This window comes from Pempheris klunzingeri, chromosome 4 (assembly GCF_042242105.1).
Source record: "Pempheris klunzingeri isolate RE-2024b chromosome 4, fPemKlu1.hap1, whole genome shotgun sequence".
In the NCBI taxonomy this organism is placed as follows: Eukaryota; Metazoa; Chordata; class Actinopteri; order Acropomatiformes; family Pempheridae; genus Pempheris; species Pempheris klunzingeri.
In genome coordinates, this window is record NC_092015.1 from 10,610,419 (window position 1) to 10,623,422 (window position 13,004).

At 38.8% G+C, this 13,004-nt stretch overlaps 1 protein-coding gene across 4 annotated transcripts in view; it reads right to left on the reverse strand.

Moving 5' to 3' along the window:
* LOC139199812 (neprilysin-like) overlaps positions 1-13,004 on the reverse strand; it is a 29,585-nt gene that overhangs the window by 13,818 nt on the left and 2,763 nt on the right. Inside the window, exons 1-4 of one of the 4 annotated variants that reach the window (XM_070828983.1) lie at positions 12,725-12,750; positions 11,688-11,864; positions 10,286-10,321; positions 8,388-8,549 (exon numbers count right to left, since the gene is read on the reverse strand). In XM_070828983.1, coding sequence (XP_070685084.1) covers positions 8,388-8,549; positions 10,286-10,321; positions 11,688-11,823 — 334 coding nt within the window. In that variant the 5' untranslated portion in view covers positions 11,824-11,864; positions 12,725-12,750. The other 3 variants (XM_070828982.1, XM_070828981.1, XM_070828980.1) reach the window with 3 other exon arrangements.

The following is a 13,004-nucleotide window of genomic DNA, read 5'->3' on the forward strand; positions in this document are numbered from 1 at the left end:
TTTGCTGAAAATCACCACGGTGAATTAAAGTGCTTTGTTTTGAAATAAGAACAAAACTCACACTTGCAACTCGCATCTAAGTCTGCAGTGTAAAATGACTGTCATTCTCTACCAAGCATTAAAAAAAAAACCCTGACTGTGCCTGTACTATTACATTACATAAGTAGACACTCACATCAAAACGTTTCCTGCAGTTCAGCTAATATGTCGGGGCTCCAGGGTTGCACAAAGCTCTTTTTAAAGAAAATCTTAGAAAGGGTTTGTCCTGTCAGAGATTGGAAGCTCAAATCCTGACTGAGTTGCTTCAGCAAGTTAGCCGCAGCTACCTTATTTTACAGCTCTCAGTTGTTTAAGTATGGAAAGATTTGGGAGGGTTTTGATGTGACACCTTGAATCCATGATACAGATCAGCATTACTTGGTTAAACTAAAATGAAAAGCGAGCCACTGTACAATGAAAGAGCATCATCAAATATTTTTATCTAAAGCAGATTATTTCTTCTTCCGGACTGACTGTTTGCTCTTGGCCCTGGCCAATTATTGTCATTTCTTCTGGTTTTGGACTGAACATTTTTCTCTATCAAAAATTATGTGTAACAGTTGATTTTCCAAAAGCCTGTCAATGGTTATGTAGAGTGCGTAGGATTCATGATGTGCCTATCTGCACTGCACCATGAATAATTGATGATGTAAATCTCTTTAAAGTCTAAGTGCATATGACAAACTTCCTGTACATGCAAAATGTATGTAAATGGTTGACTCCAAGAGTGCTATTGTTTATGATAATTTAGAAGGAAGGCATAAATGGCCTGTTGAAATCATAATAAAGCAGTCAGAAACCTTTATGATTTGCACACATAAAAATGTTAGGCATTTGAAATCCATGTACATTTACATTTTTATCACACATTATTGCATTTGTATGTATGTGCAAGGTATGTCATAACTTCATTATATGTTCACTATTTCTGAATAATAAATGGATATGAATGTTAATAGCACACTCGAACCAAACTTGAACCAGTCAAACTAGACCGATGAATTGAAAGCTTTAGCTACTCCATTCACCAGGTTTGTGAAGAGTGTTTACTATCAGTTACCGAATGTGGCTCTTCTGTGCTTCATAATGCTCCTCTTATTGACATCCACCAAGTTAGCATGCCAAGCCATGCTGTGTAAACAACATGTGTTCAGTATGAGTCACAATGACTGCATCAGCAGCCCTTGCTCTTAAAAGAATACTAAAACTTGGACGAAGGTACGTTTGTGGCTTTTAGTTTACCAGGAGACCAATGAGGCAAAAACTCGCTTGTCTGAGCCTCTTTTCCGAAACAATGTGCTAAAATAAACCATGCCACTTGTTCTGTGAGACTATATAGACTTTCATTTAAATGTGAGAAGATGAATGAAACTGTATTTTCAAATAAAAGTAATCCAAATAGGAATGACAATTACGCTTGGACCAGCATTTAAAGTGCCCAGTTAGTATAAAGAGCGAGAAAGTCAAGCACAGGAGACTGTAGTTCATGTCGTACGGGAAACCAAAAGTCAATGTTGACTTCATTACATGGTTATATTTAGGTAAAACTGATGATTGAGGTTAAAAGAAGTATGTTGGTTACAGGCGTGAAGTTACATCAGATACGCAACATAACTAAGTAACTTAATGTCATGTGTACATTACAGTAACATAACATAACATTTTCGCAACTAACGTGTTTATTTTGACACAGACCATAATCTTTGTAGTTTTGGTGCCTAATCTTAACCTAAGTTACATCACATACATAATATAACTTTTAACATCATGTATGTAACGAAACTTCACTCTCACAACTAACATGTTTATTTTAACAAGGATCATTATCTCTTTTTAAACTTTACCACAGTTTTGGTGCCTAAACTGAACAAAAGTGTGAGAATAGTAACCACATGTTCATTATTGTTACCATGCCGATGAAGACCATTTCATTGGCTGATAACAGCAAACCCCTTTCTTGCCCTCTTCTTGCCAAGAGTTGGAAGAGGAGAGTGACACCACTCTTATACCTGTCCATATTCAGCATATGTCTATGCATCCAGCATATCCAGCTTTGCTTAGCACAAAGACTAGAAAGAGCTGCCCTGGTTCTGTCCAAAGATAACAGAAATTAACATATTGTAGCTTGTTTGTTGAATCTGTACAATCATTATTTTTTGTCAATTTATGAACAGTTATTGCTGGACTGTTTTTTCTGGCCAGAGATGGGAAGTTACTGGTCCAGCCAAGAAATAGTCCAGCACACAACCCCCCACAAGATGGCAAATTGTTTTTGAACACATTTTTGCCACTTCTGTTTTAGTTCAGATTAAACAAACATACAATGTGTTAATTAGAGAGCTTTGGAGCTGCTGGTAGGCAGATATTTTTTGTGGCATCAATCTTCATCTGAGTCTTGGCAAGAAAATGAATAAGCCTATTTTGTATTAATATTTTGAAAATGATGAACTTTAAATATCATCATTCATTAAAATGAAATTCTCTAAACATGGTTCAATATTAGCTGTCACTTATTAAGTTATGTCTTATAATTGTTGTATTGGGATAAACAGATAAAGCCCATCACACTGCACATCTCAATGCAACTCCAGGATCAATACAGGAAAGAGGATGGATCTGAAATTAACCAGCCGACTGACAGGAAACTCTCCCCTGAGTCCAACAAAACATCACTCGTGTCACTTTGAGATGGGATCAAAAGATAAAGATGACAAAAATTACTTTTTTTTTTTCCTTTCTTTGTAATTTTCAGGACTTACTGACAGACCAATCACAACAAAGACAGAGAAGGCAGTTAGCATATTTAAGACAAGGTTTATCCCTTTCTCAAATCTCTAATTTCCTTAAATGTCACATCTGATCATCAAAAAACATCTGTTCCGTTATTGCATAATTTATGGAAGATCCACTCTAATGTCATTCAACTCAGCAGCTCCAAAATAATGTGAATTTTATCAAATATCAAATCATAATCTTCATCGATTGCTTTCATTTTCTCAGAGCTCTCTTTCCCTTCGTCCTTCTTATTTTAATCTTTGCACTTCAGGTTCTTTCAACCCTTTCATATTTCTAATCCCCCCGTTTTCTCATTACCATGTGTGCACTATTTATGTGCTCATTTAATCTTAATGAAGTCCTGAGATAGGGACCCTTCACAGGGCGCTTCCTGCAAAAGGGCACAGATCATGTGTGTGTGATTGGATTACTGACTACCTGGTGCTAATGTTTAACCACAACAAAGGCTTACTTCTCTCTCTCTCTCTCTCTTTCTTTCTCTCTTTCTCTCTCTCTCCCTCTCTCACCCTCAAGCCTGCGCGTTTGGATTTATTTGAGAATGGATTTTGTGCCACCTGATGTTTGTTTGAGACATCACGTCAACTTGAACCAAACCACTCTGCATGATACAGAATCAAAAATTTGAGTTTCTCTTCGCTGATTGTCATTTTATCCTTGACTGCCTCTCGTTCCACGGGGCATTTCACTTGCAACGCTTTCAGTTCAGGGTTTTGCTTCCAATTTATCATCATGAAGCGTATGTTTAGAGTATATTACACACTAAAGCTGTAAATTGAGTTAACCTAAAATGAGTTAACACTCTAAGAGTGATGGGTCACAATCAGTAGAATTGTTTACTGTTCTGCGAATGGTGTAAAAACACAAAAGACTGGCAATAAATCTATTGTAAGGAAACATATTTGACAAAGGAAGAACTAATGCAAATCACTACAACAACCCATTACAAACTCCCTTAAGTACCTTAATGAAACTGAAAATGATTTACAGCTTCATGGAGATCATAAAATTGAGTTTTGTCAGTTTTTTTTTTTTTTTTTGCAATACAGATGTTGATTTAGTTTGTGTTAATGTGTTGATTGTAGTTGTGAAATAAGAGGAAACATTCAGGGCATCCACTGCTGACAGTTGGAGCACTTTCAGAGCTTTGATAGGCTTGAAACCTTTTTTTTCAAAGTGAAAAGCTTGCCTTCATAAAAATGCAAGCAGAGAAGTCTCCAACTACACCTTCCAAGGTTCATTTAGTTACAAAACATCCTATCACTGCATTTAAAGTTCCATTTCCAGCAACCAGAGGCTATGGTTTCCTTTTTGCAGAGACAAAATAATGAGTCAGTTCATTTTAAGATTCTGGGTAAATTTTCGAAGAATTCGGCAAAAATGGCATGGAGTCTGCTCCCAATGGTAAAGACGAAGCAGTCTGAATTTGCCACAACTCTGATTGGCTTCTCATCCATAGCAATGGAGGCTAAGGCCCATGGGTATCTTAGAGCCATCTGCCATACCAAACTGCCTCAAAAAGACACGATTTCTCAGAAACAAATATTTGAAAATGATGGTTGTAACATAAACCTACGGTAATTTCAACTTATCCATGAGACTGTGCTTCTCTGTTGAGGAACACTGAGGATAATATTAAAAGAAAACTTTGAAATAAGAGTTTACAGTAGGGATCAATCATTTCAGACCCAGTGGCTCATCCCGCTGCTCATCTATAGAGTCAGCTAAAATCATCACAGTGTTTGCTGCAGTTATCCAGGTCCCGGAGTGTCTGTTAATGTACAGGTAGAAAAATGTGTGCTCCCAGCAAGTATCACACCATTGAGCTCCTGAGTTTTCCACTAACCCTAAGTCATTTACACCATATACAGTATATACTGTATATTTACTCAGGACCATGTTGTCAGTCAAATTAATGCCCCTTGGCTAGTCTTACTGTATATAAAGCTTGTATCGTGTACCTAGTACAGAGTTGGCTGTGAACCTCCTAACAGGGGGGATTTTTACCCTGGTGGAGGTCTAAACTCTTTCCTATTATTCATAAGCATCCTAGCTGGCAAAAACATACTCAATTCAGGACTTTTATTTGATAAATTTTTGTTGGCTAAGAATTACTGCATTAATATTCATATTATTTTACTTGGCCACAAATCTCTGGTCTGCTATCTTTATTTGATACATTTATGAGAAATCCAATATTTACTGTGTTGTGCAACGGTTCAGACTGGAATTTTGATATCGGGGAGGTCATGTGAGCAAACTATTTATCTCAAGAGTCTCATTGTAGTCAGTATTGTTTGACAGAAGTTCTGTTTTAGCTATTGTCAGCACAGACTTTCTGTCTCTTTGGTACTGTATATCATTCACTGTTAGCAGCATGTCTGACAGACATCTCATATCTCAACACTTTTGTGATGTCACAGCTCCCTCACACGAGTGCTTCGACGCTCATGGTGATGCCAAACTCTTCGATTAACATAAGCTGGTTCGTGTGTTGCATGCCTCTGGCTAGAACTGTATCTGTGCAATGAGATTTAGACCTGGGGTCATGCAGGAAGCATCTCATGTAATACAGAAGAGTAGCAGTGTGCTCACACATATGCACATCAGGCTTAGTTTGGAGATGACTGATGTTTCACATTTCCTGACGTACTCTCACCTCAAAGCTTTTCTCAATATACCCTAATCCTACAGTGCTCTTCCTCACTCCACTTTAAGGCTCCACTCCTGTTCATGTGCATCTCACCTATGTCTTCCTCGATCTCTCTCCTTTTTTCTTTCATTTCACCTTTGTGTTCATATTTTTCATTGCTATTATTTGAATCAAAATCCATTCATTCATCTGCCACCGCCTGTTGTACTGCTCCCCGTCCTCCTCCCGAAACAAACTAGGAACTAATTAAAATGCTTACGGTCAATTGGGCAAATTATTGCACAGTATGCAACACCTGAGAGGGGGATGGAAAAATCACTCTCACAGGCATGTACACAGACATACACACATGTACACGCAAAGCTGTGGTCACATTCAGAGTGCAAATCCTCATTATGAATCATTTATGGCCTTTTACAGCAGCAGAGAACAATCCATGGCATTTACAAGCAACCGCAAATCTACACTGCTATTCACACACGTACGCATGCACACAGCCTGTTTTATTGCTGTCATGCAGCCTAGAGCACTGCAGTGTCCAGGTGTTTCCAGGCCCCTGCGGCTGTTGACAGGAAAAGGATCTGTCCATCAGCGGGCGGTGGTATCCAAGCAGGCGGCAGCAGCCTGTCCTGGGATCAGAGGTTGCGTGTTTGATGTCACCTCCAGAATAGAGGTCACAACTCTGCCGAGGCCTCACACTGCCAGGGCCTTCATCTCGACATGCATAAGTCATTAAGAAAAAAGGAAACTCTGAGAGCTGACAGGTCTTAGTTGCTACTGTAAGTGTCCAAGAAAGCCAAATACACACATGCCTTAGTTTGAAATACCAAATATAATCTTAAATACACAACGTTCTCTTTTTATTTCTCTCTGAAGCACACACACAGGCCTACACACACAAACTAAACTTGAACATGTGTGTGTACAGTACAGTCGGAGACATTCCAACTCTGATTGGTAAGCCAGCCACCCTGAAGGAATGAGCACAACACTGATGGTTGGTGGGGATTTAAGCTGCTGAATGATCTTTGACAGTTCTTTGGCTGCTCCATCATTTTCCGCCGCAAATGCAGCATTTAGAGCGAATAAGTCAATGATTCTAAACTATCAACCTTTGCACTTTGCCTGGTATTTCATCATCTGTTGCAGGAGTGCATTTTTCTCTTTTCTCCACTCTCTGTTTTCAGTCAGACAGCAAATATCACCGGAAGAGCTCTGATAAATCTACTCAATCGCAGTAAAAATACAACAAAGTGTGGAATGACGCCACACACTCACACAGAGACATGCTATGTACGTAAATGCACATGCAGTAACAAAATGCCTAAAATGAGTCCTTGTTGAGCAATGTTTATTTTCCTTTTTCCCCCCTGTGTGTGATTTTTATGGGTGTTAAGACTGCCATGCAGAAGAGGGGAGGAGAGAGCAGAACAGAAGAGATGGGCTAGAAGTTGTTATAAAGCAATGTTCATGCAACAAAAAGTTATATGCATTATTTTTCCAGTAAATGATTTTCTGGTAGCGCTGGTAGTGGTTTTTCCTAAAATGTTATACCAACATATCCAGTTTGTTAGAAATTAGTATTTAGAAATGGAATAGAAATGAATGCTGACTACATTACAAGCAGCCTCAAAACCCTAGTGAATGTTATATTGATCTAAAATATAAAAAATGCAATTATTAAGAAGTATAAGGAAGATGAAGACTAGAAAAATAGAAAAATCTAAGAAAAGAAAATTCTCATTTTGTTGGCTAAAGCCTTATTTCCCTACCCTTTCAAGCAAAAATGTGTTACAAACAGTTGTTGTGAAAGACTAAATATTATGCACATTTAATTTTAGACTGAATAAACAAATCTATCCATTACACATTCGGATTTGTATTCATGAAAAATAATCTGCATGTCATCAATGGACAAGGGCAGATAGCCAAAGAAAAAGAAAAAGAAACAAACAAAAAAGAACAGTTCCCCAGGACACAAGACTGCATGTTTTTCCATCAAGATTGGACAGATAAAGTGCTTGAGGCTGGTGCAAATTATCTGAGTCCACGAGACAGGCTGCACTTTAAACTCTGGTTTTCCTTTCTCATTTCTCTGTCCCCTCTGAATCACTCTGTTTCTCCTGCAGCCAATCTGCACTGTCTTCATTATAGTGGAGGGGACTAGCATAAAAATTGTAAATTTATGGTAGATGAAGAGTTTCAGTTGTCCATGGAAAGTTAGTGGCCCTTGAAGATTTAGCACCCAGTGCTCAGGGCTCCACTGCCCTTCTCACGGACATCTTGAGGTGAAGTATGGACACTCACACACACACACACATACACACACACACACAAAAACGCTCACACACGCGGTGTAACTTGACCCTCTTTGTATCAACCATGCCGTGAGGACACAAACAAGACTCTAATCTAATGCTTGCTAAAATACACATTAAAACTTGCAATTCTGATTCTTCTCTCCCTCGTGTGTTGACGTCTTTCGAAAACAGCCTGAAAGCTATGTCAGCACACACACACACACACACACACACTGATAATGCCAGCCGTGTTGACAAACTCTCAGCTCACATGGTAGCGCTGAAGCCAAATTCCCATGGCATCTGTGATATCTATAGAGCTGCTGTCCCTGAAGGACAGTCCTCTTTAGCTCGTATTCTCGAGCAACTGAATCAAGCTGTCCTCTTACATAGTAAAACTATGCCGACTGAAAAAGACGGCCTCTTCTAGGTTGCTGAACAACTGTTAATGGTTAATTAATCCCAGAATTATTACTCTAATGAAAACAGGCACCACGGGTGGCCACATCTTTCACAGATTAGACCCCCTGCCTGGCTGTGTTGCGGTCTTTCTGCATGTAGATCTTTGTTAGTTTGTGTGGGTTGGTGTGTAGGTGGCTGACCTTTGAGAATGACCTCCAGTTCGTCTCGTAAGATGTCAAAAGTGCTGTATCTGGAGCTGGTCTCAGGGATGATGTTCTTTTTCAGCCAGCCTCCACAGGCATACTGGTAGAAGTTGTCACAGGGGTCCACACTAGCATCCATGTTCTCAATGAGGCGAGATGCTGCTCGGACAGAGAGGAGACAAGCTCTGATAACTGCAGGAAACACCTCCTCAAGAAACCAGAATACTGTATACTGCAGGATATAGAAGTGAATCAGCCAACGCATTCTTTACGCCTTAGTAAACATTATGCATGTTCAATGGACTACACAGCCTGTTTAACTGTGTGAAGGACATCTGAGTTGCCTCCCATTTCACCACGTAATAGTTTAACATATTAGGAAATGTTCTTGTTTGCATTCTTCCAGAGAGTTCAATGAGAAGATCAACACCGTTCGCATATGTGTCTGTTTAATATAAGGCTACAGCCAGCAGCAAGTTAGCTTAGATTAAGTTTGGCTTAGTTTATTTTAGCTTAGCTTAGTTTAGGTTCGCTTAGCGTAAACACTGGAAACGGGGAAACAGCTGACATGCTCTATCTGAAGATATTAAAGTCCACCTGCCAGCTTCTCTTAAGCTCACAAAAGTTACTTTTTGTATCACAAAAAATCTATTTTGTTTAATCTGTACAAAAGCTGAGATGTAAAAGTGATGCATGACATTATGAGAGGTTATACTCCAGGAAGTCACTGCACCTGGCCAAGAAATACCCTGGCACATAATTCTTTTTACACTACAATTTTCACAAACTGGATATAATGTGTTGTTTTTGAGCTTTAGAGGTGTAAACTATGACAGTGAAATTGGTCTTCCCATCTAACTGTTTACCAAACACAATTCAGATTATGGACCACCTGGTCTTCCCTACATCCAGTCTTGGATGTAGGGAAATAGTGGGGGATAACATACTGTACCCTAAAAACATATTTGGAAATTCTCATTAATTAACTCATTAATTTATTAGAATATCATAGATAGTCTTTTTTTAGCGGCAATTAAATTACATGAAGCAGCTGAGATATCTCTTGTGACAAGGCTGTATGTCAAATCTGACTGAATTAGGACATTGGTTCCCTAAAAATGCATCCTAAATGAATTGGCATCTAATGCTGGAAACTAAAGGTAGAGCGATAAAGTTTTAATTTACTATGCTGTTTTTTTTCTCATGAAAAATAAAGTGTTCTCCTATAAACAGTTTTTACAGAAATTAAGTGATAATGAATCAAGAGTATAATGTTACACTTAAGAGATTGATGCAAATGGGGTGTGGTCTACTTGCATAAAAGGTGAATTGAAAAAAAAGGTTTGGGGATTGGTCTACATCTGTAATACATCTACTGGCAGGAATTATAGTAAGTCTTGAAACTGAAATTGTTAATGGGTTTGTATGACACAAAAAGTTCTCAGCTCATTACTCAGCCAATTACTGTTGTCATGTGTTCAAGTAGAGCTTACAGTTAAGTTCTAAAAGCTACACAGCCAAACTTGGATATGTTGAAACACTTCAACTTTAGAAACACAACATTACACTCATATATCCTAATGGATTTGCTTAAGCTGTGTATGCATGCTTGCACCCATTACTCAACTTCTCTTGTACAGATGACCCAAGAACAATAACCCTTTAACCAACATTTTTCAGCTAATCAGGGCTGTTTCTGTTTGTGTAATCACTGTTTTGTCATAAAGGCAACATATCCATAGTTGAAGAGATATTTTTTTTGCAAGTATGCCTGAAATCCCTTGGTTTCTGAAATGGTCTCAATTTTCACATTCTGTCCTCCTGTGAGAAAAATCAAAGCCTTTACAATGAGACAATAAAGAGAACGCACAAAGAAACAAATACACAATGCTTACCTGACTGCGTGCAGTCAGCTGTGGTGCAGATTTCATCTACAGGAAAATGAAAAACACAAATCACTCTAGGATTTTTGCAGTCATCAGTCATCATGTCAAATGTTCATTCTCTCCTTCCTGTTTCACTTTTCCCCTATTTCTTTTCATTTCTATCGAATCCAAATATAAGCCTAATACTAATTACAAGTATTTCATTCACTTTGTCAGGAATGTAGAAGCTGTTGAAACTGCTAAACTGTTAATCAAACTCAGCCTGACATACATTATACTGATACAAACAGTATCCCACAGACACACACACACACCAGAAGGGCCCTTAAATACTCTACTTGATGCATTATGTGTGAGTGCACAGGTGAGTGCACACACAAGCACTTCAACCTTCTCGTTTTCCTGACATGGCAGCTTACACATTTATCATGCACAAGACTGCGAAAGAAAATAATAGCTCAACACGAACACGTATGCTATTTTAACCAGTTTTGTATGTATCATTAGATGTAATTAGGTTGGCTTTTTTGTCAAGATTAGTGTTTTGGACATGCTGAACTGCACAGCTGTTCCATTTGTCACTTATTAATTGGTAAAACTATAAACAATGTGTTTATCATCCATAAAGATAATTTCATATCAGTAGATAATTTTTTCTTGTACCACATCACAGTGACCCGTGGTCCTTGGACTTCCTAGTGATTACTAAAACTCTATGTACAAGTTTGGTATATGTGATATCCAAGTGCAAAAGCAACAGTCAAGATATTAATGATTAGAAAGCCCACATGATATTATTGCAACATTGATCTGAAGCAGGTTCGATCATTTCCCATGGCGAGGAAAGGGGGTGGAGGCGTCTGCTTGATTTCACTGTGACCATTTTAAATGATTGATTTCTCATAATGTGAATTGATGACATTTACACGATTCTTTATTATTTACACGAAAGCCTGAAATGTGACTTTAAGGTTCGCAGTGTTGTTTAAAACAGCTGTGAGCACAAGGGAAACTCTAAAAAGCACCTTTGAATGCTACACTCTTCTTTCTGGCTCAGTGGTTGCACTTTCGCACTCTGCTTTAAAAGCACACAGCTCAAGTGTCTTCTGTTCACCTGAACAAAATGCTGCTGTTCAGCATGCTCCTTCGTGCTAACCACTAACCACGAATTCAGTTGGAAGAGATGGTCGGTGTAAGAACGCACTTTAAGGGGACAAGTATCAAAAGTTCTGGAAAGGTTGACTTTATGTTGTGGCGACAAGAAAATATCCTCTGGTTCACTCCCAAAACCATTTCTAAATCACATGACACGCTTTTTTTTGATTGCTTGTCTAATGAAGATACAAACATTTTTGTATCCGGTTTTCAGATGTTTCTCACTTTCCTTTTCTGTCCTCTCTTCAGCACTCACCAGTCTTGTGCGTGGCAAAGAGGATGATGAGGGCGACGATGACGATGAAGAGCAGGGAGACAATAGTAATGAGGCCAATCTCCAGCGAAGTCCAGCGGGGCTTTTTAGCCGACTTGGGAGCGTTGGTGTCTGTCATTCTCAGGTCTCCTCCTTCAGCTGCCGGCTGTATCAACTCACCTGAGGGAAAGAGGGAGACCCACAGAAGGAAAAGAATTAATCCCCAGTCCCCTCAAGTCTGATCTTGAATTAATCTGCATCCATAAAGCAAACGTGCCAAACATTAACATTGGTGACAGCTTATGAAATATGAGAAGATGCTGCTTTTTTCTGGGGTTTTTTCACTGTGAATTTAGTCATTTTTGGCTTTGGACTGCTTGGACAAAACAAGCAATTGAAGCATGAAGAAATTGTACATATTTTGACATTTTACAAATCAATTACCAGATAGATCAACTGATAATGAAAATAATCATTGATTGCAGCCCTAAGAAGACGGGAAATGAGGGGGTAAATATAATTCACATACAAACAACACTGATTGTCATGATCAGTTAATGTTTAAAGTCATTTAACGAAAATGCCACTTGCTGGTTACAAGTTTGAAATGTGAGGATTTTGGCACTTACGTAACATTTTATTTTCAATTAAACATATTCATTTTGACATTAATAAAGCAAACATTCTTTTAAGTCTCCTGGTTTAAGCTGAAGGAAGAAAATACAAAGACTGAAAGTGTGTCAAAAGGCAAATAGCAGTGATAAGAAAACAGGCAAAAAAAAACACAAACAAATTTTTTTTTAAACCAGTCTTGGAGCAAAAGGTGAGAACAATGGAAGTTCTTACCCTCTAGTGGCAGTACACACCAGACAAAAAAAAAACACACACACTTCTGAAGAACGGAAAACAAAAGAGACCTTTCCTCTGCTCTTCGCTATACAGTGTTGTTTACCTCTCTGGGGCCAAGTGAGAACTTTACAAAGTTCATGTAACAAGCAGTTAAGTCTATCTCTGAAGGCAATTAATCCTTAATCCCTTACCGACGCAGTGCCCACACACACACACACATCCACAGCCATACTCGCGCACACACTTTTACAAGCTGGTGTCATGAGGCGCCTGTGCAGATGGGTGGGTCTCTCTGCGTGTTGATGAGAGCGCCACTCGACCAAAGGACAAAGTCTCTTAGCTTCCTTTGAACGACAGACACACAACATCCCCCCTGCTGTACACACACATCTGCAGGCATCAATCTCACACATAACCACAGTCCTGCTGAACGTCAGGTCCCCTAATCATTCTTCTTCATGACTAAACAAT